This window comes from Hyperolius riggenbachi, chromosome 7 (genome assembly GCF_040937935.1).
Source record: "Hyperolius riggenbachi isolate aHypRig1 chromosome 7, aHypRig1.pri, whole genome shotgun sequence".
NCBI lineage: Eukaryota > Metazoa > Chordata > Amphibia > Anura > Hyperoliidae > Hyperolius > Hyperolius riggenbachi.
The window spans coordinates 213,454,642-213,476,412 of record NC_090652.1 but is presented as its reverse complement, the minus strand read 5'-3'; the positions used below and the strand labels follow the sequence as shown (position 1 = coordinate 213,476,412).

General features: G+C 45.5%; 1 protein-coding gene across 1 annotated transcript in view; it reads left to right on the top strand.

Moving 5' to 3' along the window:
- Positions 1 to 13,628, top strand: part of ORC2 (origin recognition complex subunit 2) — a 79,874-nt gene extending 66,246 nt beyond the window's left edge. The window contains exons 16-17 of the mRNA XM_068245136.1: positions 3,440 to 3,558; positions 12,709 to 13,628. Coding sequence (XP_068101237.1) covers positions 3,440 to 3,558; positions 12,709 to 12,792 — 203 coding nt within the window. The 3' untranslated portion in view covers positions 12,793 to 13,628. The remainder of the gene's footprint in view (positions 1 to 3,439; positions 3,559 to 12,708) is intronic.
- Positions 13,629 to 21,771: the final 8,143 nt, after the last annotated feature.

The window sequence follows — 21,771 nt, the reverse complement described above, 5'->3', positions numbered from 1 at the left end:
AAAGGACAAATTAAGGCAGAGAGATATGTAGGCTGCCATTTTTATTTCCTTTTAATCAGTATCAGTTGCCTGGCAGTCCTACCGATCCTCTGCCTCTAATACTTTTAGCCATAGACCCTGAACGAATATATACAGCTCAGGTGTTTCTGACATTATTTTCAGATCTGACAAGATTAGCTGCATGCTTGTTTCTGGTGTGATTCAGACACCACTGCAGCCAAATAGATCAGCAGGGCTGCCAGGCAACTGGCATGGTTTTAAAGGAAACAAATTTGACAGCCTCCATATTCTTCTCCCTTCCGTTGTCGTGAAAAATAGGATAGCAAGAGAAAAGTTACATCACGTGTTGTGTGATGTGTTGTGTGATGTGGTGGGTGATGGGCGGCGGAGTGTTAGTGTGAGAGGACTGTTGGGTAAAGCCGATAGTAGCAGTTACCTATATTCTACTATCACCATTATCCAGAGCCCATATAGTGAAACATCAGTAATATTGCTGATAGTCTGCTGGCGGCTTCCCCCACCACACTGATTTCCACACGTCCTTTTTGTGATTTACGCCTGTGATATTGCTTGGTTTAAAAATAGATTGGAAATGCTGCTGAATTTTAAAGTTTCATGCAAATCTTCATCATGCGATGCAACGTATATAGTGAAGCATACAGTACATAGAAGTATGTTTCACTGCAACTGTAATCGCGCATGTCATCATAGATGCACTGCATGCTCTGTCATTCCAATGGAATCCGGCACACGGCATAGCTCCCAACTGTCCCTCGTTAGGAGGGTCAGTCCCTCTTTCCTCCACATTTGTCCCTCTTTCAGGACGTGGTTCCTGTTTCTATGTAAATATATATATATATTTCTCTACTGAAAAATGTTTGTTTGACTCTAAACTTTATTCCCATCCTTTAAATTGATATATTACTAATTTTAGAATGGTAATATAAAGGAAAATGAACCAGGATAAAAAGGGACGGTGTGGTTTGAATTATAAAACAACATATGTTTCTTATGAAATCTTTATGGTATGCATGACTAGGGGTGTGACAGGGGTGTGCTCAGGCATGGGCATGGCTTAAGTGTCCCTCTTTCTCACCTCAAAAAGTTGGGAGGTATGACACAGCACTACTAACACTCTGTTGTTATTGTACCGTTGCATTAATGTAATTGCATTGTATTGTATTGTCCATTGCAGTGCAATGCAATGTATACAGTGTGAAAGTACTCTTAGTCAGAACAGCATAAAGTAGTTTTGCTAGGCTTCCTAATGAGCAACCTGTTCTGTCCTGTAGGGAGGTAGGAGGATCACTACAGTAGCAATCAGCTGAGGATTTTCCAACACAACCAAATACTGAAGAGGAAGGTCTGACACTGCAGGACAACTGTACTTAAAGGGAAGCTGATACGGGGAGGTGTTTACCTGGGGCTTCTTCCAGGCCCCCAAGCAGTCTTTTAGGTTCCTCTATGTCCTCCAGGGTAACTCCTTTGTGCCGCTGTTCCCCTCATAAATGTTGCCGACTCGCGGGCTACTGCACATGCATTACAAGTCTTTATAAACAGGAGCTCGCTAGATAAGCTGGCGATCCCAGGGGGGCACCGGCACGACGAAGGGAACCCAGAGGACATCGAGGAACCTCAAAGACCACGGGGCTAAAAAAAAGCCCTAGGTAAGTAAAAGTAGAGTGGGTGCTCCTAATCTCAACTCATTACCTTCATAGAGTGAAGACACCTAGGAGCCTGAAATCATGCTAGTTAGATAGGGGATCAAATACTTACAGTCTATCACTCATTACAATGCACATCAAGCTCTGACTTTGGGGCACTGGGTATTTGAGGGTTATTTTGTTGTTGTTTTGTCTCTCACAGCTGTAATAAAGCTACTATTACAATTCTAGACTGGTCATTTATTTTCCCCACTGTAGCTTTACTCTTGGCTAATCATCAAGACAGCTTTTTATATGTTATATAAAAAAAAAATAGAATAAGACCTAAATAGCCCTTACCTTTAGAGACTGTAGAAAAAGCTCTTTATTGACGACCAGTTCACCATGTATAACATTCACCCTAACTTTGTAGCTTGTCAGCTGTAAAAATCTAATTTCTGATTTTGTCTTTTTTTTTTTTTTTAATAAGAATTTATTTATCAAAAATATGTATAAAATAAACAGCAGCAATAATCTAAATAGACTCTGGGCTTTGTAAGTGTTATTCTAGTGTTAGAACAATTCAGTAATAAAATAAGCAAAAACAAAAGAGCGATAACGGCTATCACAGCAGTTATCACGCGATCTGCCGTGCGCGGTGCTTTGAGCGCACAAAGCATTACTCAGTGTGATAAACAAAGGTTTGCGTGTGATCATGCGCTTGAAACAAGCGCATGATCACCCGCAAACCTTCGTTTATCACACGGAGTAATGCTTTGCGCGCGCAACGTGCTGCGCACGGCAGATCGCGTGATAACTGCTGTGATAGCAGTTATCACGCTTTAGTGATTCGAGCCCTATATGTGATGCTGTGTGTATTTCATTAATGTGAATAGTGTGTGAGAAGCAAGGACAGCAGAAGTGCATAGCCTGCTGATGTTTTCACGTATGAGCTGTGCAGAAGTGCATTTTTGTAACGCACTGCTGGATGCATTTTTGTCCAAACGCAGTACTCCCTTATTTATTGTCAGTGAATGGGCTCAGCAGTGCAACGGAGAGCAACACAGATGCATAATGTGAATGAGGCTTGCATAATGTGAATGAGGCTTGAGGGACAAATAAATGGGGCATTGTTCCTGGGGCCGCAGCAACCACTATGGCTGCTATGGCTGTTGCTTTGTTGCTAATATGCAAATGATGTGATGACTACATGTGAGGTGCCCACTACTATCCTGATGTGTACAATCTGACCAAATCTATGAAGTAGAATGGTAAACTGACTAAATATACTGTAAAGGAAACCAGAGCTGAGGATGAGGAGCAGATTTGATACTCACCGGGGCTTCCTCCTGCTGCATAAACACGGCTGTGTCCCACGCCGTCCTCTTGCGGTCTGCAGTTCAGCCACGATCAATCCGCCCCGGTAACTTGCTCAGTTGCGTCAGTCTGGGTCTACTGGACTTCCGCAGAAGACACAGACTGAACTTGACTGATGCAATTACCGGGGCTGATCGTGGCTGAACGGCAGACCGCAGGACGGCGGCGTGGGATAAACACTCTATCTTTATGCAGCAGGAGGAAGCTATCACAGCTCTGGTACACTTTAAATGGATTCCCTCACATTATATAAAAGTGGTGAGAGTGTATAATCAAGATTATCAATAGTGGGCACCTGTAGCTGGTTCTAGGTTTTTGAAAAGGTCAGAATAAAATAAACAAAAACTACGTGGCTGCTTATTGAGGACTGTAGAAAAACAAGTCAAAGTTGACATTTTCATTTTGAATTTCTATTTCAGGTCTCTCATTTCAAGACTTTTATCAGCAATGCAGAGAAGCATTTCTTGTAAACAGCGACCTAACATTGAGGGCTCAGCTGACTGAATTCAGAGACCACAAACTGATACGGACAAAAAAGGTACGTTATGCGCTAAGGAATATATTATAAAAAGGGGGGGGCATAGATAACCAAATGTGACCCAGTATTAGGTAGCCCACCATCCCAATCCAGCCAGATGTGCCCCCAGTATAAAGCCGCATCTACACGCGTAGATGTGGCTCCGATCTGGCGGCTCGATTAGCCGCCGGATCGCCTCTTCCGCGTCCCCCTGCTCGCCGCGCGTGCGCCAGATTCGATTCCCCGCTCGTCCCCGCCGGCACCGCTTATCTTCCGCTCGATTCCCTGCCATTGTCCCCTCGCGGGGAGCAAGCAGGGAATCGGCGGAAGTAAGATCCGTCCTGTTGGATCTTATCAATCGAGCCGCATTAGCAGCTCGATTGATAAGGAACATCGTGGCCGCATCTACACGTGTAGATGTGGCTTAATGTACAGTAGCCTAACCCCTCCCCCCTTCCTCCATATGAGTGGTGTGCCTTTATGCAAACATACCCTATTACATATGGTAAGTGGTTAAGCAAAGCTATACAGGCCTATTTAAATAGTGTCTGCTATTAGATAATTTGTAGTCACGCGCCCACCCACTGCAGAAATATATCTCTAACACCCCTGGCAGTAAGACCGTCCTGTGTTCGGGCTCCACTTTGTGTGCTGAAAGAGGTAAGCCCGAACACAGGTCGGCTGGCTAAAAACACAGCGCACTGTGCAATCCTGGGTCCCGTGCACTGTGCAATCCTAGCTTTTCCCTCCCGGCCGCCGGAGTCCTTATTATCTTTTTGATCTTCCGGGGACCTGGTGTCTAATCTGTTGCATGGAGCGGCGGTGCAATGTGATGTCGGGGGGCGGTGTGGGGTCATGGGGGAAGGAGGGAGTCAGGGAGAAAAAAAAATACTAAAAAATAAAGATTCTGATTGGCCACATGGGGTTGGGAGAGAGGTAAAATAATATGTAGAATAAGCACAACTAATCTGATGGCCACATGGGGGAGGGAGGGAGAGATATAAAATCAGTACAACTAATCTTATTGGCCACATGGGGTAAGGAGGGAGGGAGAAAAAAAAAGTACAAATGATCTGATTGGCCACAAGTAGCATTGCATTGAATACAAGTTAGTTTGTATTCAATTCAATGTTGCCATTTGCTCTCTGGAGACCGTGGCTGCTGTGCTTTGTTTTTGAGTCTTTATTGAGCCCCATGGGGCTCCTGGTCTGTAACCTATACATCCAGCGTAATTCAGCACGCAATAATTTAACAACATCGCCACCCCTCGTATCCAACCTCACTACCTCCAATCCACAGAAGAGCCAATCTCTCAAGGAGCCCCCATGTATGTTTAAGGCATGTGTTGCCAGTGTGGTAAGTGTCTTACCCTGCTCTCTGTCCCATGCAGCCAGCCTAACAACCGAACAATGCTTCTGAAGACGGATTTTGAGGGCATTCTTGGTCTGTCTAATATATTGCCAGCCACATGGACATTGTAACATGTAGACTACTGAATGAGTCTTGCAATTAATGAAATCACTAATGTAGAAGTTTCTCCCAGTATGCCGATTTGCGACAGTCTTAGTCCTTCTCATGTTCCCACAAACATTGCAAGATCCGCAAGGATAGCTACCTTTAATAGTCACACCTGTAGTTGGTTTTTGGAAGTGGCTATGGCAGAGTATATTTTTCAAAGTGGGTGCCCTTTTTGCCGTCAAGCTCTGGTGATCTGTGAGAAAAGGACTGATGTCAGAGTCCATTTTCAAGATATCCCAATGTCTACCAATGATCTTCCGCAACTACTGCCATTGGGTATTATATAGTGTTGTAATTCTAATTTTGACATCCCTGGTTCTCTTTCTGGATTGTAATAAATCAACGCGTGGAGTGGCCCTTGCTTTTCTCATGGCTCTTTTTATGTGTTACCTAGGGTAGCCTCTTGCTTTGAACCGTTCCCTTAGGTCAGTGGCTGCCAGCTCAAACTCTCCATTCTCTGAACAGTTCCTGCGAAGTCGCACTAACTGTCCTGTTGGTATATTCTGTTTAACTCACTCCATATGATGCGATTGATACTGCAACAAGCTATTAACGGCAGTAAATTTGCGGAAGACAGTAGTGGAGAGCTCCCCTTTCAGGTTTTTCCTAATCTTCAAGTCTAAAAATTCAACCTCTTGATCACTAACATTATATGTAAGAAAAATGCCAAGATCATTATGGTACAACGCTTCAAAAATTCGATACACATGTCACGAGGTCCTTGCCAAATGATGAAGAGATTGTCGATGAATTTGAACCACCACAAAATATGGTGGTGGAACCGACTCATCGACTCTGACCACACCCACTCGCGCTCCCACCAGCCAAGGAACAGGTTGGCGACCGAGGGCGCACACTTTGCACCCAGGGCCACCCCCCTGACCTGCAGGTAGAGGCGCGAGTCACAAAACAAAGGTGTTGTGTTTAAGTACAAAGTCCAGCAGGGTAAGTATAAACAATCTCCGGGCATCCGGAATACTGCCAATTTCCAGAAAATACCTGGTGGCTTGTATGCCCTCATCATGCCCCACATTAGAGTAAAGAGACTCTACATCGCATGTTACTAGTAAAGAGTCATCAGGCACATTCAAACAATCAATATGGTTCAACAAATCACCTGTGTCTCGGATGTTGGAATCCAATGATTTCACAAACGGTTTGAGATAGTAGTCTATGAATTGGTAAGCCCGTTCTGTCAAACTGCCAATACCCGAAATTATGGGCCTGCCTGGTGGTTTCTGCAGGTTTTTATGCACTTTGGGCAACATGTAAAAGGTTGCCATAACTGGTTTCTCTCTCCACAGAAAACCAAATTCCTTCTCAGTGATCACTCCCTCGTGTCTCGCAGTATCTAATATACTCTTAAATTGTCCCTGGAAGGCCTCAGTGGGGTTACCCCGCAATTTTCGAAAAAATTCGGGATTGCCCAATTGTTTGTGTGCCTCCTCCAAATACAACTCAAGGGGCCATATGACAACATTGCCCCCTTTATCTGCCTCCTTAATACATGTATCATTTCTTGACTTCAAGGATCTAACTGCCTGTCGTTCATCCCGCCCCAAGTTGTCAGCAATTATGGCGCGTTTTTTTCCTAACATAGGTAGATCCTTGCATACCAGATCAAAGAAAATCTTTACCTCCGTACTAAAGTAAGGCAAGAATTTTGAGGGAGGTCTGAAGTTCGCACCACTCACCTGCTCTTCATTTTCATTCAAGAGACTCAAAAGATCTTTGAAGGCCTGCTGATCATTGAGATCCAGTTCGTGATCCAGTACATCCTGGTCCTGCATGGATCAAGGATCATACATCTTTTTGAGTGTTAGACGTCTGCAGAAAACATATACATCTTTTAATATCTCAAATTCATCAAACCGATTGTTGGGTGCAAATGAAGCAGTTTAATATTTATTTGCTCCAGTGGCGTTCCTACCACAGGGCGCAGGGGGGCATGGCGCACCAGGTGCCAGACAGCCAGGGGGGTGTCGCCACGACCCCCCATAGATAAAGTCATGCAGGAGCAGGGAAGAGCAGCGCTAGGAGGAGGGGTGACAGCAGGGATAGCGGCAGGGAGGGGAGACCTATACCCCCCCTCCCTCACCTGGGTCCCCTCCTTCTGCCTCTCCCCCCCCCCCCTCCCCCCCAAAATGCGGGCAGCGGGCCGGGGACAGTGGGCAGCGAGCAGGCGGGCGCGGAGAATACTTACGTCACTTCCGCGTATCAGCCTGGAACGCTGCGTCGCCGTCACGTGCCTCTTCTACGCCTCCAATCATTGGAGGCGCAGAAGAGGCACGTGACGGCGACGCAGCGTTCCAGACTGATTCGCGGAAGTAACGTGAGTATTCTCCGCACCCGCCTGCTCGCCGTTTGCTGCCCGCATTTTGGGGGGGAGGGAAGAGAGGCAGAAGGAGGGGACCCAGGTGAGGGAGGGGATATGTCCCCCCCTCCCCACCGCTATCCCTGCTGTCACCCCTCCTTCTAGCTACACTGGGGGGGGGGGCACTATGCTACCTAAACTGGGGGCCACTATACTACCTAAACTGGGGGCCACTATACTACCTAAACTGGGGGCCACTATACTACCTAAACTGGGGGCCACTATACTACCTAAACTGGGGGCCACTATACTACCTATACTGGGGGCCACTATACTGGGGGCAGCTATACGGGGGCCACTATACTAGCTACACTGGGCATGGGGGTCGCTACACTAGCTATACTGGGGGCCACTATATTACCTATAGGGGGGGCACCATACCATACTAGCTACCTATACTGGGGGCAGTTGCGGCATCGTGGGGGGGGTGCTTTGGGTGAAGCACCCCCTAAAATTCTCCAAGCACCCCCCAGCGTGAACTGACCTTCGGCATCTAATGGATGCCGTGTCAGTTCACCGCAGCAGCAGAGCAGGGCTATAGTAAAATGTCCGAAGCCCGGCTCTTGAGACTTTGGGAGTTTCAGTTACTGTCTGCAGAGGATCGTGGGAGCTGCGCACCGGACAGAGGCCCGGAACAGGAGCTCTGCTGCAGGTGAGTAAATGTTTTTTTTTTTAATTTATATTTTTACATTTATGTTCTGGCCAGGTCTGCTTCACGGTTGAAGTGTTTTCTGGGCAAATCTGCCGACATGATTGCATGTATTTTCTGGGCAAATCTGCCGACATGATTGCATGTATTTTCTGGGCAAATCTGCCGACATGATTGCACGTATTCTCTGGGCAAATCTGCCGACATGATTGCATGTATTCTCTGGGCAAATCTGCCGACATGATTGCATGTATTTTCTGGGCAAATCTGCTGACATGATTGAACGTATTCTCTGGGCAAATCTGCCGACATGATTGCATGTATTTTCTGGGCAAATCTGCCGACATGATTGAACGTATTCTCTGGGCAAATCTGCCGACATGATTGCATGTATTTTCTGGGCAAATCTGCCGACATGATTGCATGTATTTTCTAGGCAAATCTGCCGACATGATTGCATGTATTTTCTGGGCAAATCTGCCGACATGATTGAACGTATTCTCTGGGCAAATCTGCCGACATGATTGCATGTATTTTCTGGGCAAATCTGCCGACATGATTGCATGTATTTTCTAGGCAAATCTGCCGACATGATTGAACGTATTCTCTGGGCAAATCTGCCGACATGATTGCATGTATTTTCTAGGCAAATCTGCCAACATGATTGCATGTATTTTCTAGGCAAATCTGCCGACATGATTGAACATATTCTCTGGGCAAATCTGCCGACATGATTGCATGTATTTTCTAGGCAAATCTGCCGACATGATTGCATGTATTTTCTAGGCAAATCTGCCAACATGATTGAACGTATTCTCTGGGCAAATCTGCCGACATGATTGCATGTATTTTCTGGACAAATCTGCCGACATGATTGAACGTATTCTCTGGGCAAATCTGCCGACAGGATTGCATGTATTTTCTGGGCAAATCTGCCGACATGATTGCATGTATTTTCTGGGCAAATCTGCTGACATGATTGAACGTATTCTCTGGGCAAATCTGCACACATTACGTGTATTTTCTTGAGAAAACCTGGACAAGTATGTGAATTTTCTGGGGAATGGGTCACCAAAACTTGGGTCCACTGTCTTTGCGTTGCACTTTTAAAGGGAACCCGAGGTGAGAATAATAGTGAGGCTGCCATATTTATCTCCTTTTAAGCAATACCAGTTGCCTGGCTGCCGTGCTGGTCCTCTGCCTCTAATTCTTTCAACCATAGACCCTGAACAAGCATGCTTGTTTCTGGTGTGATTCAGTTCACTACTGCAGCCAAATAGATCAGCAGGGCTGGCAGGCAACTAGTATTGTTTAAAAGGAAATAAATATGGCAGCCTCCATATCACTCCCACCCCGGGTTCACGGTAAATTACAGTTAGCTCTGCCCTCATCCGGTCACGGCCACGCCCATTTTTTTTTGCATATACCCCCACCCGTTTTTTGCCCCTTTTACTTTTTTTTTGGGGGGGGGGTGTCTTATAATACCCAGCACCGGGTGTCAAATACCCTAGGTACGCCACTGATTTGCTCCAGTGCTACTCCGGGTCTCTTGGAGGTATGGAAGCACAGAGCGTGCAGCTGCCGGGAAGAACAGAAGAGACCCAGCGCATCGCTGGAGCAGGAAAATATTACAGTTTATGGGCCTCATGATTGCTAGAGGGCCCCATGGGTTGTTTCTATACCACGGCTCGAAAATGACAATGTTACAACCAGAAATACTGCCACTGGTGCGCTTCTCTGGGTGGGAAGAGAGTGTTCTGTTTTTTCACTGCTCACAGTGGTGCACATTTAAAGCTCTCGAGGGCCACATAAAAGGGCAAGGAGGGCCGCATTCCCTTGAGTTTCACACCTGTGGTCTAAAGCCTTGTACACACACTAGATAGAAGTCTGTAAAAACAACCAAAGTACGACAAGTTAGCCATTACTGGTTTGATAGCATTCATATAGTGCAGACTTGTCTTTTTTTTTTTGAAAATTATTTTTATTTGTTTTTTAACAAAAGAAACATACAGACTCAGACACCTCTCTTTGTGCGCAGGCAAGAGGGCGTCTGTATAGACATATACTACACTACAAAGATAAGGACTATCGCCACCCCCAACCCCCCACCCCTGCCCGCCATCCAAAGCAAAATCCCCCCCCCCCCCCCGAAGTCCACGTCCTGGTTAAATTTAGGGGTCAGGCAAAAGAAAAATCCAGGGGCCAGTCTCAGTTAGAATCTGCTTTGTCTATCCAGGGCTTCCAGATTTTTGTGAATTTTTGAGGGCATCCTCGTGCGGTGTATGCTGCCTTATATAGAGGGAGGGAGTTATTAGTGATTTCCACTGTTGTATGGTCGGGGGGTCTGCTGCTTTCCAGTTTAGGACGATAGCTTTCCTATAGTAGTAAAGTGTGAGTCCGAGCAGCGTTCTTTGGGTTCTCCTTGGAGCAAGTGAGGAGGTCAGGCCAAGAAGGCACCAGGTGGGGTCTGGTTGTACAGCAATTTGAGAGATTTGTGATATGAAGTCACAGACAAGGGTCCATATAGGGGCAAGCCTCGGACAGCTCCAAAAGATGTGGGCGAAGTCAGCTTGAGGAGAGCTGCATCGCCAGCAGGTATTGCTATAGGAACTGTCGAGCTTGGCCAGTCTGGCGGGCGTCAGGTAAGCTCTGTGCAGTATTTTAAATTGGATGAGCCTGTCTCTGGTAGCTATTAAGTGCTGAAATGGTACAATCCAGGCATCCTCCCAATCTTCATCATCGATAGACGGAGCAATATCCACCCATGGAGCTTTGAAGACGGAAACATGGGGTTCAGTGATAAGGATCACATTTTTGTATATTGCGGATAGTGCTTTGGCGAGGTTCTGGTTGGAGAGAGTGTCTTCAATCTCAGATGAACGGATACGTGGAGGGGATGAGCCAAACTGGGCCTGAAATGCGTGTCTTATCTGGAGAAACCGGAAAAAGTAAGAGTTGGGGAGGTTATAAGCGTCTTTTAGTTGATCAAAAGATGCAGATGAACCGGAGGAGGTAATGTGAGAGATGAGGCTGACCCCTTTGGAGATCCAGATGATGGGATCGGGTATAGTGTAGAATTCCTTGAGGATAGGGTTATTCCAGAGCGGAGTTTTGGGTGACAACGTTTTGGCCTTAGGAGAGTCCCATGCGTGTACCAGGTTCCACGCTTTGATTACTGTTTTCATGGAAATAGATATAGGATAAGGGGCATGGAGACCTCTATAGAGGAGCTGTGCTAAGGCTTCATAGGAGCCAAGTTGGGCGGCTTCCAGGACTGTCGCTGCGTTAGTTTCATCTGGGGAGAGCCACCAGTTTGCAGTTACAAGGATGCTAGCTATATAATATTTCTGTAAGTGAGGAAAGGCTAGTCCCCCCTCTGTCCACGGCCTCTGGAGTTTTTTGAGACTTATTCTGGGGGATTTTTTGTTCCATATGAAGCTGAGAAAGAGTGAATTTAGTTGGTGCGAAAAACTTTTTGGGGATCCAGATGGGACAGTTCCTAAACACATAAAGTAGGCGAGGTAATACTTTCATTTTTATTAAGTTTATCCTTCCAATTAAGGATAGAGGAAGGATATGCCATTTGTTTAGGCAATCTTTCGTATGGGATATTAATGGCAAGAGATTATATTCATAGAAATCAGCTACATTGTTGGTGATCTGTACACCCAGATATTTAGTAATAGATACAATCTCAAGGGGAGATGATGAAGTAGAAATTGGTGTAAGTGGAAGGAGTTTAGACTTCCTCCAGTTAACTCCGAGGCCAGTAAAAGGCAGAAATTTTTCAAAGATATCTAGGACACCAACAATGGAGCTATCCGGGTCTTCGAGATAGATGACGAGATCGTCAGCATACAGGGATACCCTCTCCTCCAGCCCCCCGACCCGAAAGCCTGAGATATCAGGGCTTTGTCTAAGGGATGCAGCTATTGGTTCCATTGCCAGGGCAAAGAGGGCCGGAGAAAGAGGGCACCCCTTAGTGCAGACTTGTCTGATGGTGATGTACGCAGAGCCGGAAGTAAGGATACAATGATGGAAACGACCTGCCTATTTTCTTTTCATGCAACAACACTTCATGGACACATCTAACAATTTCTGCACACACTGCCCATGATGTGCCCATCACTACTGATCATCACCCAAAGCCATCTGCTGGGTGCATCTGTCATAATGCCTGAGAACCACTGTTTACTATGTTATTTTAATTATTTTAAACAGCTAGTTAATGAAAGGAAATACTGTATATAAAAAAATCTATATTTCTGTCAGTCACATGTTTAAAGGATACCAGAGCCCAAAAGTAGATGAGAAACGAGGGGAGCAAACATGCATCGTGAGCTGTCCTGATGCTCGACAACCCCCCCTCCTCCCTTTATCCTTTATGCCCACTGGTTCACCTTTAATTGCCCTGGTGTCCCCATCTTCTGGTCGGCTTGGTCGAGACCATTACGCCTTGGCTGGCAGGGCTGCACGTGTACTACAGCACGCGTTCACTAGCCAGGAGCGCACTGCGCATGTGTATGATGTCATAATCATCGTAAAGTTTCACTGGGGAGGCCCATGAACTGTAGTTATGCCACTGAATAACAATAGAACACTTTGTAATGACTGTATTTTCCATTCACAGGGTGCAGATGGAGTTGAATATTTGATCATCCCACTTGATTTAGGGACTCTGACAGACTTTTTAGAAATGGAAGACAAAGAATGATGAAGATTGCCTTATCAGCATTAATAAAGGAATGCTAGACAGTGATTGTGAGCCTGATCACTGAAGGATAAAATGGAGGCTGTCTGACTGTACATGAGATAGATGTTACATTCCATGTGAATTACGATTAAATGCTATTTTTTTTATCAAACACCTTGACAAATGTTGTTTAATATTCATTAAGTGCCAGCATTGCTAACAATAAATATGCTATCACGTGTTTCAAGGGTACACAAATATTTTTTTGTAATGTTACTAAAATAAAAATTATCTATTTCAAGCTACAGCCTTAAAGGACAACTGTGGTGAGAAGAATATGGAGGCTGCCATATGTATTTACTTTTAAACAATACCAGTTGCCTGGCAGCCCTGGTAATCTGTTTGTCTGCAGTAGTGGTTGAATAACACCAGAAAGGAGCATGCAGCTAATCCTGTCAGAGTTGACATAAATGTCAGAAACCCCTGATCTGCTTCATGCTTGTTCATGGTCTGTGGCTAAAAGCATTAGAGGCGGAGGATCAGCAGGACAGCCAGGCAGCTGGTATAGTTTTAAAAAGAAATAAATATGGCAGCCACCATAACCCTCTCATTACAGTTGTCCTTTAAAAAATCTTAGTAGCTCAAACTGTAATATTTTTCAAGCAAAACACGTGTAGTTTTCAGTGTTCTGTGTAACATGCAGACATGCCCAGTGAAGTAGTTCTTCCTGCATGTGAAATTGGCTTAAAGGATCCCCGAGGTGAAAATAAACGAATGAAATAAACAATTGTATTTATCTTCCTTCTCCTAAAAATGACTTTTTTAAAATAATAATAATAAAATATTCCACAGTTTTATTTTGTTTAAACTACTTTTTAGGTTTTAACTGTTTTATTGTTTTTGCTTAATGACACATTCATTGAAGTATGCCAGAGCTAAAATTTATACTTTTTATCTCTTTCCTGCTCTCAAGCCATTTTCTGCTAGGAAAGTGTTTTACAGTTGGAATTTCTTATCAGTGAGGGTCAAACTGTAGTCAGGACTGAGTCAGCCACTTACCTGATATTTAACTCTTTCAGGAAGAGATAGAAAAAAAGGAACACAAAATAGTTATTTGTGTGCTAGGCACTGTACATACCCGTGTCTATCTCTTCATGTCACGTTACCTTGGGTATCCTTTTAAAGGATACCTTAGACCTTGTAAAAAATTAAAAACCAGGGGAGCAGGCATGTGTAGTACTTTCTCCTTATGCCCACAGCTCCTCCATACGCCCCTGTTAATGCCTAATGTTTCCCCAAAGTTACTCCCTGGTCGGGAGGGTCGGTGTGCACTGCGTAGGTGCTGCCCGGTGATGCGTGTCCTTGATTGCGTGGCCGGGAGTGCTTTGCACATGGGCACTACGTAGTTGAATTTTTACAAGGGCTTAGGTATCCTTTAATACAGCAGACTACAGTATATTGCACTAAATTGAAGATCAGTTGTACTAATCAGAAAACTGACACACCCAATTCTTACTTTGCTGGCAGAAAGCCTGAGCTATGCATGTGGCCATCTCTGTACATAGAACCGAAGTAACATTTAAAGTTAAGTATGAAGAATCCTGTGATGTATAGATCTGAACTGTGAAGGATGCTTTTCATCAACAAGACTAGACTATCACTTTGGGGAAATGTACCTTTTATTTTTTTTCTTTCTTTTGCATATTTTTTTTTCTTTTGCATATTTACTTTATTTGTGTTTCGCAAGGAACAAAACATATTTCTCTTTTACCAAAACGAATATTTCAGGTTTCTGGTGCTTTACCTGTACCTCCACCTGGTAATGCTTTATTATGTGATATTTAAAGGACTACTGTAGGGGGGTCGGGGGAAAATGATTTCAACTTACCCGGGGCTTCTAATGGTCCCCCGCAGACATCCTGTGCCCGTGCAGCGACTTACCAATGCTCCGGGCCCTATCTCCGGTTCACTGCTGGAATTTCAGACTTTAAAGTCGGAAAACAACTGTACCTGCACGGCTGTGTTCTCGCTCCCACTGACGTCACCAGGAGCGTACTGGGCAGGCACAGACCATACTGGGCCTGCACAATACACTCCTGGTGACATCAGCGGGAGGGAGGGCACGGCAACGCAGGCGCAGTGGTTTTCCGACTTTAAAGTCGGAAATTCCAGAAGTGAACCGGAGGCGGGGCTGGAGCGAGAGTGGCTGCGCGGGCACAGGATATCTGCGGGGGACCGTTAGAAGCCCCGGGTAAGTTCAACTCATTTTCCCCCGATCCCCCTACAGTAGTCATTTAAAGCTTCTTTCGTTCAATAGCAAAGTCCCTAGACTTAGGCCTTGTACACAGGGTTCTTGGCTGAGGAGGCCTGGTGGGGCTGTCTTTGGTGAAAATCAAGCGTGTGTACAGAAGATCCAAAATGTGTTGCTGAAGGATCCAGAGTGCATTATCCCAGCCAAGCGCATTGATCTCTTTACCCCTCCTGCTTGACACGGCTCCATTGTACGCTGCGTTCTCATCCCTCCCCCTCCATAGCAACACAAAGTGTTTACAGCACTCAGCTCTAAAGTATTGCCCTTGAGATTAAGTCCAGATCCCTGTTGGTGACAGTAATTGCACGTGTGTATGCACCTTTAGTAACTGATAACTAGGAAATATCTTACCTAGGTCTTTTTTGTACTTGCTGTACACAGCTTGCCAGCAAAATCAGTAGTTGGAGCTCTATACAAATATCACAGATGTTTTGTAATATAATTTTTATGTGAAAAAGAAAAATTCAGTATGCATTCCCCTCAAGCATAAGGATGTTAGAAAACAATGAGTCAATGTGCACATCTGAAAACCCATGTTTGTATAAGCTGTGTTTGTGGATATTATTATAAAATAAAATGTTTTGTTTCTAATTTTTGTTCATTTTGAAGTAGATTGTGCCAGGTGCTGTTATAAAGTCTTTCATATATTGTGTTTGGTAACATTAATTAGAAAAGAATGCTTCACAATTTCAAATGCAGTGCTTCATCTGACGTAATGTATTTTAAAGCCTGTTTTCAATATTTGAGTTTTTCTCGCTACTCTTCTTAACCACTTGCCGACCGCACGCTTATACCGTGCGTCGGCAAAGTGGCAGCTGCAGGACCAGTGACGCAGTATTGCGTCGCCAGCTGCAGGCTGATTAATCAGGAAGCAGCCGCTCGCGCGAGCGGCTGCTTCCTGTCAAATCACGGCGGGGGGCTCCGTGAATAGCCTGCGGGCCGCTAAATGTAAACACAAGCGGAAATAATCCGCTTTGTTTACATTGTACGGCGCTGCTGTAAGGCAGATCGGCGATCCCCGGCCAATCAGCGGCCGGGGATCGCCGCCATGTGACAGGGGACGTCCTGTCACTGGCTGCACAGGACGGATAGCGTCCTGTGCAGCCTCGATCGCCGGGGGGGGAGCAGGTAGGAGAGGGAGGGGGGAATTTCGCCGCGGAGGGGGGCTTTGAGGTGCCCCCCCCCCCCCGCAACACCCAGGCAGGCAGGAGAGATCAGACCCCCCCTGCACATCATCCCCATAGGGGGGAAAAAGGGGGGGCAATCTGATCTCTCTGCCTGCAACCTGATCTGTGCTGGGGGCTGCACAGCCCACCCAGCACAGATCACTCAAAACAGCGCTGGTCCTTAAGGGGGGGTAAAGGGTGGGTCATCAAGTGGTTGAAGAGTAACTGTCAGGCTAAAAAAGCTAATTTAAACCTCTATGCTCCTGTGTTAAACAGTTTAGAAGGAAGCCAAAAAGGCAATACTGAAGTTAAAAATCTCTCTTACTTTGTTGTCGGATTAGTAGCAAGCCTCTTTATTCCGAAGCTCCTAAGGAGGCCGCAGGTCTTCAGGCCGCATGATGCTGCAAAGCATTCTGGGGCTGCTTCTTCTCCCTGGTGCTCCCCTTAATTTGACTACCCCGCACTAAAGCTGTTTTCACAGGGACTCATGTTACAGCAGCCTGTATCTTGCAGCCAAGCTCACAGCTCTGAAAAGTGCTGTTCACAGAGCACATGCTCTGTTAGAGTATACTGCACCAGTCGGGTATTGCTCCTAGCCACATGGCTAATTAATATTCACTGCACTTCTGTGTTGTCTGGATCATGAACCATTTAGGATCTTTGATCTGGATCTTTTTTGTGAGTCGAACCATCAGGAAGCAGGGTGAGGGAGGATATGACATCACAATTGGCTTCATACAAGACAGACAAACATGGAACCTGCCATGAGCTGTCAGGAGCATCAATCTCTGCAAATAATATATAAAAATTCTGTGAAATCCAAACGTGGACAGTGAAATGCATATGTAATGTAAGTACAGCCAATATTTAGCTACTGATATATGTGGGTTTTTTTTCTCTGAGACCCTATACCTAACAGCTCCTCTTAAACAAAAAAAAAATGTACCCTCTCAGATTCAAAAAATGGAGTAGCACACAATGGATGAAATACTGCTCAAGGTGGAGGGTCAGTTCTGTAACCCAAAATCAAGAGGTGATATGTAAAGAGTACCTCAGCGCAATCTGCCTCAGCCAGCACCTGTAGTCTGTATCATGACTGCTGTAATACAAATGATGGAAAGCGCTTTCTGGAATCGTATGAGTGCTTGTCCACTCTGGAGTTAGGGATTACATCAAGATATTTTGCCATCTAACATCAAGTGGTTCAACACTTTGCCTGTAAGCTTGTCCACTGCCACACTTCAGGATAAGGAATTGTTTTCCATCATTTGTATTACAGCAGCCGTGACACATAGAACCCAATTCACTAAGCTTTATCAAACACTTTATCGAACGTTTGATAATTTACCTCATGGGTAAAATCTAATTTTGAATTCAGTAAGGTGTTATATTTATTGACTGTTTTATCGATAAAAAGTTTAATAAACCTATTGCACCTTAGAGAATTCAAAATTAGATTTTACCCATGATTATCAACAGGATAAGCTACAGGATCAGCAGGACTGCCAGGCAACTGGTATTACTTAAAAGGAAATAAATATGGCAACATCCAACTTCCTCCCACTTCAGGTGTCCTTTAACCAGCCCTGATTCTGATCAGTACAGTTCCAAAGAATCTTTACGTAGGGAACACCAGGAAGGAGATTATTTTGCGGTCCACTTCCTTTCAAAACAGTCTTTTGCAGACTCCAAGAGGTTTTCTTCCAAGATTGCCCTGTATTTGGCTCCATCCATCTTCCCATCAACTCTGACCAGCTTCCCTGTCCCTGCTGAAGAGAAGCACCCCCAGAGCATGATGCTGCCACCACCATATTTGACAGTGGGGATGGTGTGTTCAGAGTGATGTGCAGTGTTAGTTTTCCGCCACACATAGCGTTTTGCATTTTGGACAAAAAGTTCCATTTTGGTCTCATCTGACTAGAGCACCTTCTTCCACATGTTTGCTGTGTCCCCCACATGGCTTGTGGCAAACTGCAAATGGGACTTCTTATGCTTTTCTGTTAACAATGGCTTTCTTCTTGCCACTTTTCCATAACAGCCAACTTTGTACAGTGCATGACTAATAGTTGTCCTATGGACAGATTCCCCCACCTGAGCTGTAGACTTCTGCAGTTCGTCCAGAGTCACCATGGGCCTCTTGACTGCATTTCTGATCATTGCTTTCCTTGTTCGGCCTGTGAGTTTAGGTGGACGGCCTTGTCTTGGTAGGTTTACAGTTGTGCCATACTCCTTCCATTTCTGAATGATCACTTGAACAGTGCTCCGTGGGATGTTCAAGGCTTTGGAAATCTTTTTGTAACCTAAGCCTGCTTTAAATTTCTCAATAACTTTATCCCTGACCTATCTGGTGTGTTCTTTGGACTTCATGGTGTTGTTGTTGCTCCCAATATTCTCTTAGACAACCTCTGAGGCCCTCACAGAGCAGCTGTATTTGTACTGACGTTAGATTACACACAGGTGCACTCTATTTAGTCATTAGCACTCATCAGGCAATGCTTATGGGCAACTGACTGCACTCAGACCAAAGGGGGCTGAATAATTAAGCACACCCCACTTTGCAGTTATTTATTTGTAAAAAATGTTTGGAATCATGTATGATTTTCGTTCCACTTCTCACGTGTACACCACTTTGTATTGGTCTTTCATGTGGAATTCCAATCAAACTGATTCATGTTTTTGGTAGTAATGTGACAGAATGTGGAAAACTTCAAGGGGGCTGAATACTTTTGCAAGCCACTGTATATGTCCCCAGTATATGTAGGCAGGGGTATATGTGCCCAGTATCTGTAGTCGGGGGTATATGTCCGCCAGTATATGTAGGCAGGGATATATGTGCCCAGTATATGTAGGCAGGGGTATGTCCCCACTATATGTAGGCAGGGGTATACGTCCCCAGTATATGTAGTCAGAAGTATATGTCCCCAGTGTCTGTAGGCAAGTGTATATGTGCCCAGTATATGTAGGCAGGGGTATATCCCCAGTATATGTAGTCGGGGGTATATGTATCCAGGCGTATATGTCCCCAAAATAGGTAGCCAGGTGTGCCCCCAGCAGGAGGGGAGCAGCGCAGAGAAAAGGGAGAGCTGTGGGCACAGCGGGGAAAGGTGGCCATTCCCCCCCTCCTTCCCTCACCTTAGGGCTCTCCCTCCCTCGCTCTCCCCTCTAGAACTAAGTGTGGTGCGGCGGCTGGCAGCGAGCGGAACTTACCTCTGTCTCGTTGCAGGCGCGGGATAGTCTAATGGATTTGCCGCTAGTCTGGTCTGGTACAGACCAGAGCAGCGGCACCAGAACTTCCGGCGCTTGGAGCGAGGCGGAGGCAAGTTTGCCCGCTGCCAAACCCCGCACCACACTTTGTTCTGGAGGGGAGAGCGAGGGAGCGCCCTAAGGTGAGGGAAGGAGGGGAGAGATGGCCTCCCTTCCCCGCTGTGCCCACAGCTCTCCCTCCTCTCTGCGCTGCTCCCCTCCTGCTCACAAGGCAGCCTTACGGACGCTGCTGAATTCCTTACAGAATTCACGGGCAGCTAAATGTCAAACAAAATTTACGGGCAGTTGGCAACACCGACACACACACCAGGCAGGTGAGGGGAATGGGTGGTCCATATGTATCAGAAAGATGAGGAATTCGGTTCCGGATGTGTGGGCATCCGGAAGACCAGGGAATTGGTTTCCAGGTGGAAGTGTATTAAGCGGATGAGAAAATAAATGGTAGTTATGCATCGGGTCGATGAGGCGATTGAGTGGTGGCTAAGTGTCAAAATGATGAGCAAATTAGGGGGTGGGTGAACAGCAGGCGCATGAGGGCATTGGGCAGTAGTCACTTGTATCAGACAGATGAGTATATAAGGATGCCTGGAGGAGTTATTGGCTGCACTTAAGGGACAGTACAGGTTAATGGCTGCAATACAGTGTGCAGTGCAGTTATTATCCCATCCTAGGCGTACATATGAAATCGCCGCCGGGAGACTTGGGCGCAGGATACAGCCGGTATATGACTTATCCTGCTGCTGCACAAGTCCCAGTGGCGTTAATTACTATTCCCTCTCTAGGTCCATGTGGATGGTGGGGAAATTATGTAATTCTGCTTCGAGCTATTGTTGGAGGCCGAATTGCAGTGTTTTAAAAGTAACTGCAGCTCCGTCTTCTGACAGCGCCAAAGTTACTCACTGTGTGCCGCTATAGCCATAATTCCTATTACAGTTTATGGTGGCGCCGGCTGCGCCCAAATCTCCTGCGCTGTTATTACAGCGCTCGCATCCTAGTCCCCAAATGCAGCTGTTAATTATTCCTGGTCCCAAGTGCAGTCATTAAATTTGCTGGGTAGACTTATGCTTGAGTCAATCAAAAATTCCAGCTTAAGAGGGTCAAATATTGGAGTCGACTTTACAGTAATCCTGCATGAACTCGTAAATATTTGCATCTTATTCACCATGCCTACATACAGTATATGTGGTAAAAAATGATAAAGATGATCTTAAATCCAGTTTCTTTCACTGCACTTTCACTTCCAGTGTAGAGATGTTGCAAACCTCTGATTTTTGGTCAGCGGACGCGAACTTTCGCAAAAGTCTGCGAACAGGCGGACTGCCATAGACTTTAATGGCAGGCGAACAGCCGCCGACTTTAATGGTTAAAAGCTAAGCCCACTTACGTGCTAGAAACACTAAATTTGCAAGGTATGTGGTGGAGGGGGACAGTGACTACAAGAGGAGAAATTTTTTTTTCAAAAAGATCTTATACTTTTTGAGAAAATCGATTTTAAAATTTCAAAGGAAAAAAGTATACTTTTAAATGCAGTAAATGACAGTTCTAATGAAACAAAACCCGCCGACTTTAGAGGTCAATAGCAAAGCCCCCTTACATGGTAGAAACGCCACATTTTCAGGATATGTTAAAAAGATAGAAAAGATAGTAGTAAAAAAAAATATTTTCCTATTTTTTTATTTTTTTTTATGTGCTGGGAAATAAAAAAAAATGGCGTGGGGTCCCCACCGCCAAGCATATTTAACCCCTTGTCTCCCATGCAGGCTGGGATAGCCAGAATGCGGAGCCCCAACTGCGTGGTGCTTCGCACCCTGAGCTATGCCAGCCTGCATGGTCCATGGACAAGGGGCTCTTCCCCACCTCCGGTGTTCACACATCTAATTTTACCATCTCCATGTAGTATGAGAACCAACAGTTTTTGAATATTATGAACACACCGCTAGCAGTAATACCTTTGAATATCTTTTCAAAAAATGAAATGTTAACACACGTATAGTGCTTTTTCACCTGCTGGACTCAAAGTGCTCGAGAGCTTCATCCACGTAGGCTGCTTACACACTAAGACATTACAGGCGCACGTTAGTGCAGCCTGTAACGCTCCCCCAACGCACAGCAATGTAACACAAGTGGGCTGTTCACACTGCCCAGGTTGCGTTACATGCAACGCTGCACGTTCTTCCGAAAGTGCAGCATGCTACGGCGTTACAGCGGCTTGCTCAGTCATGTTGGGGAGGAGTGGTGAGCGGCCAGGCACATGGCTAA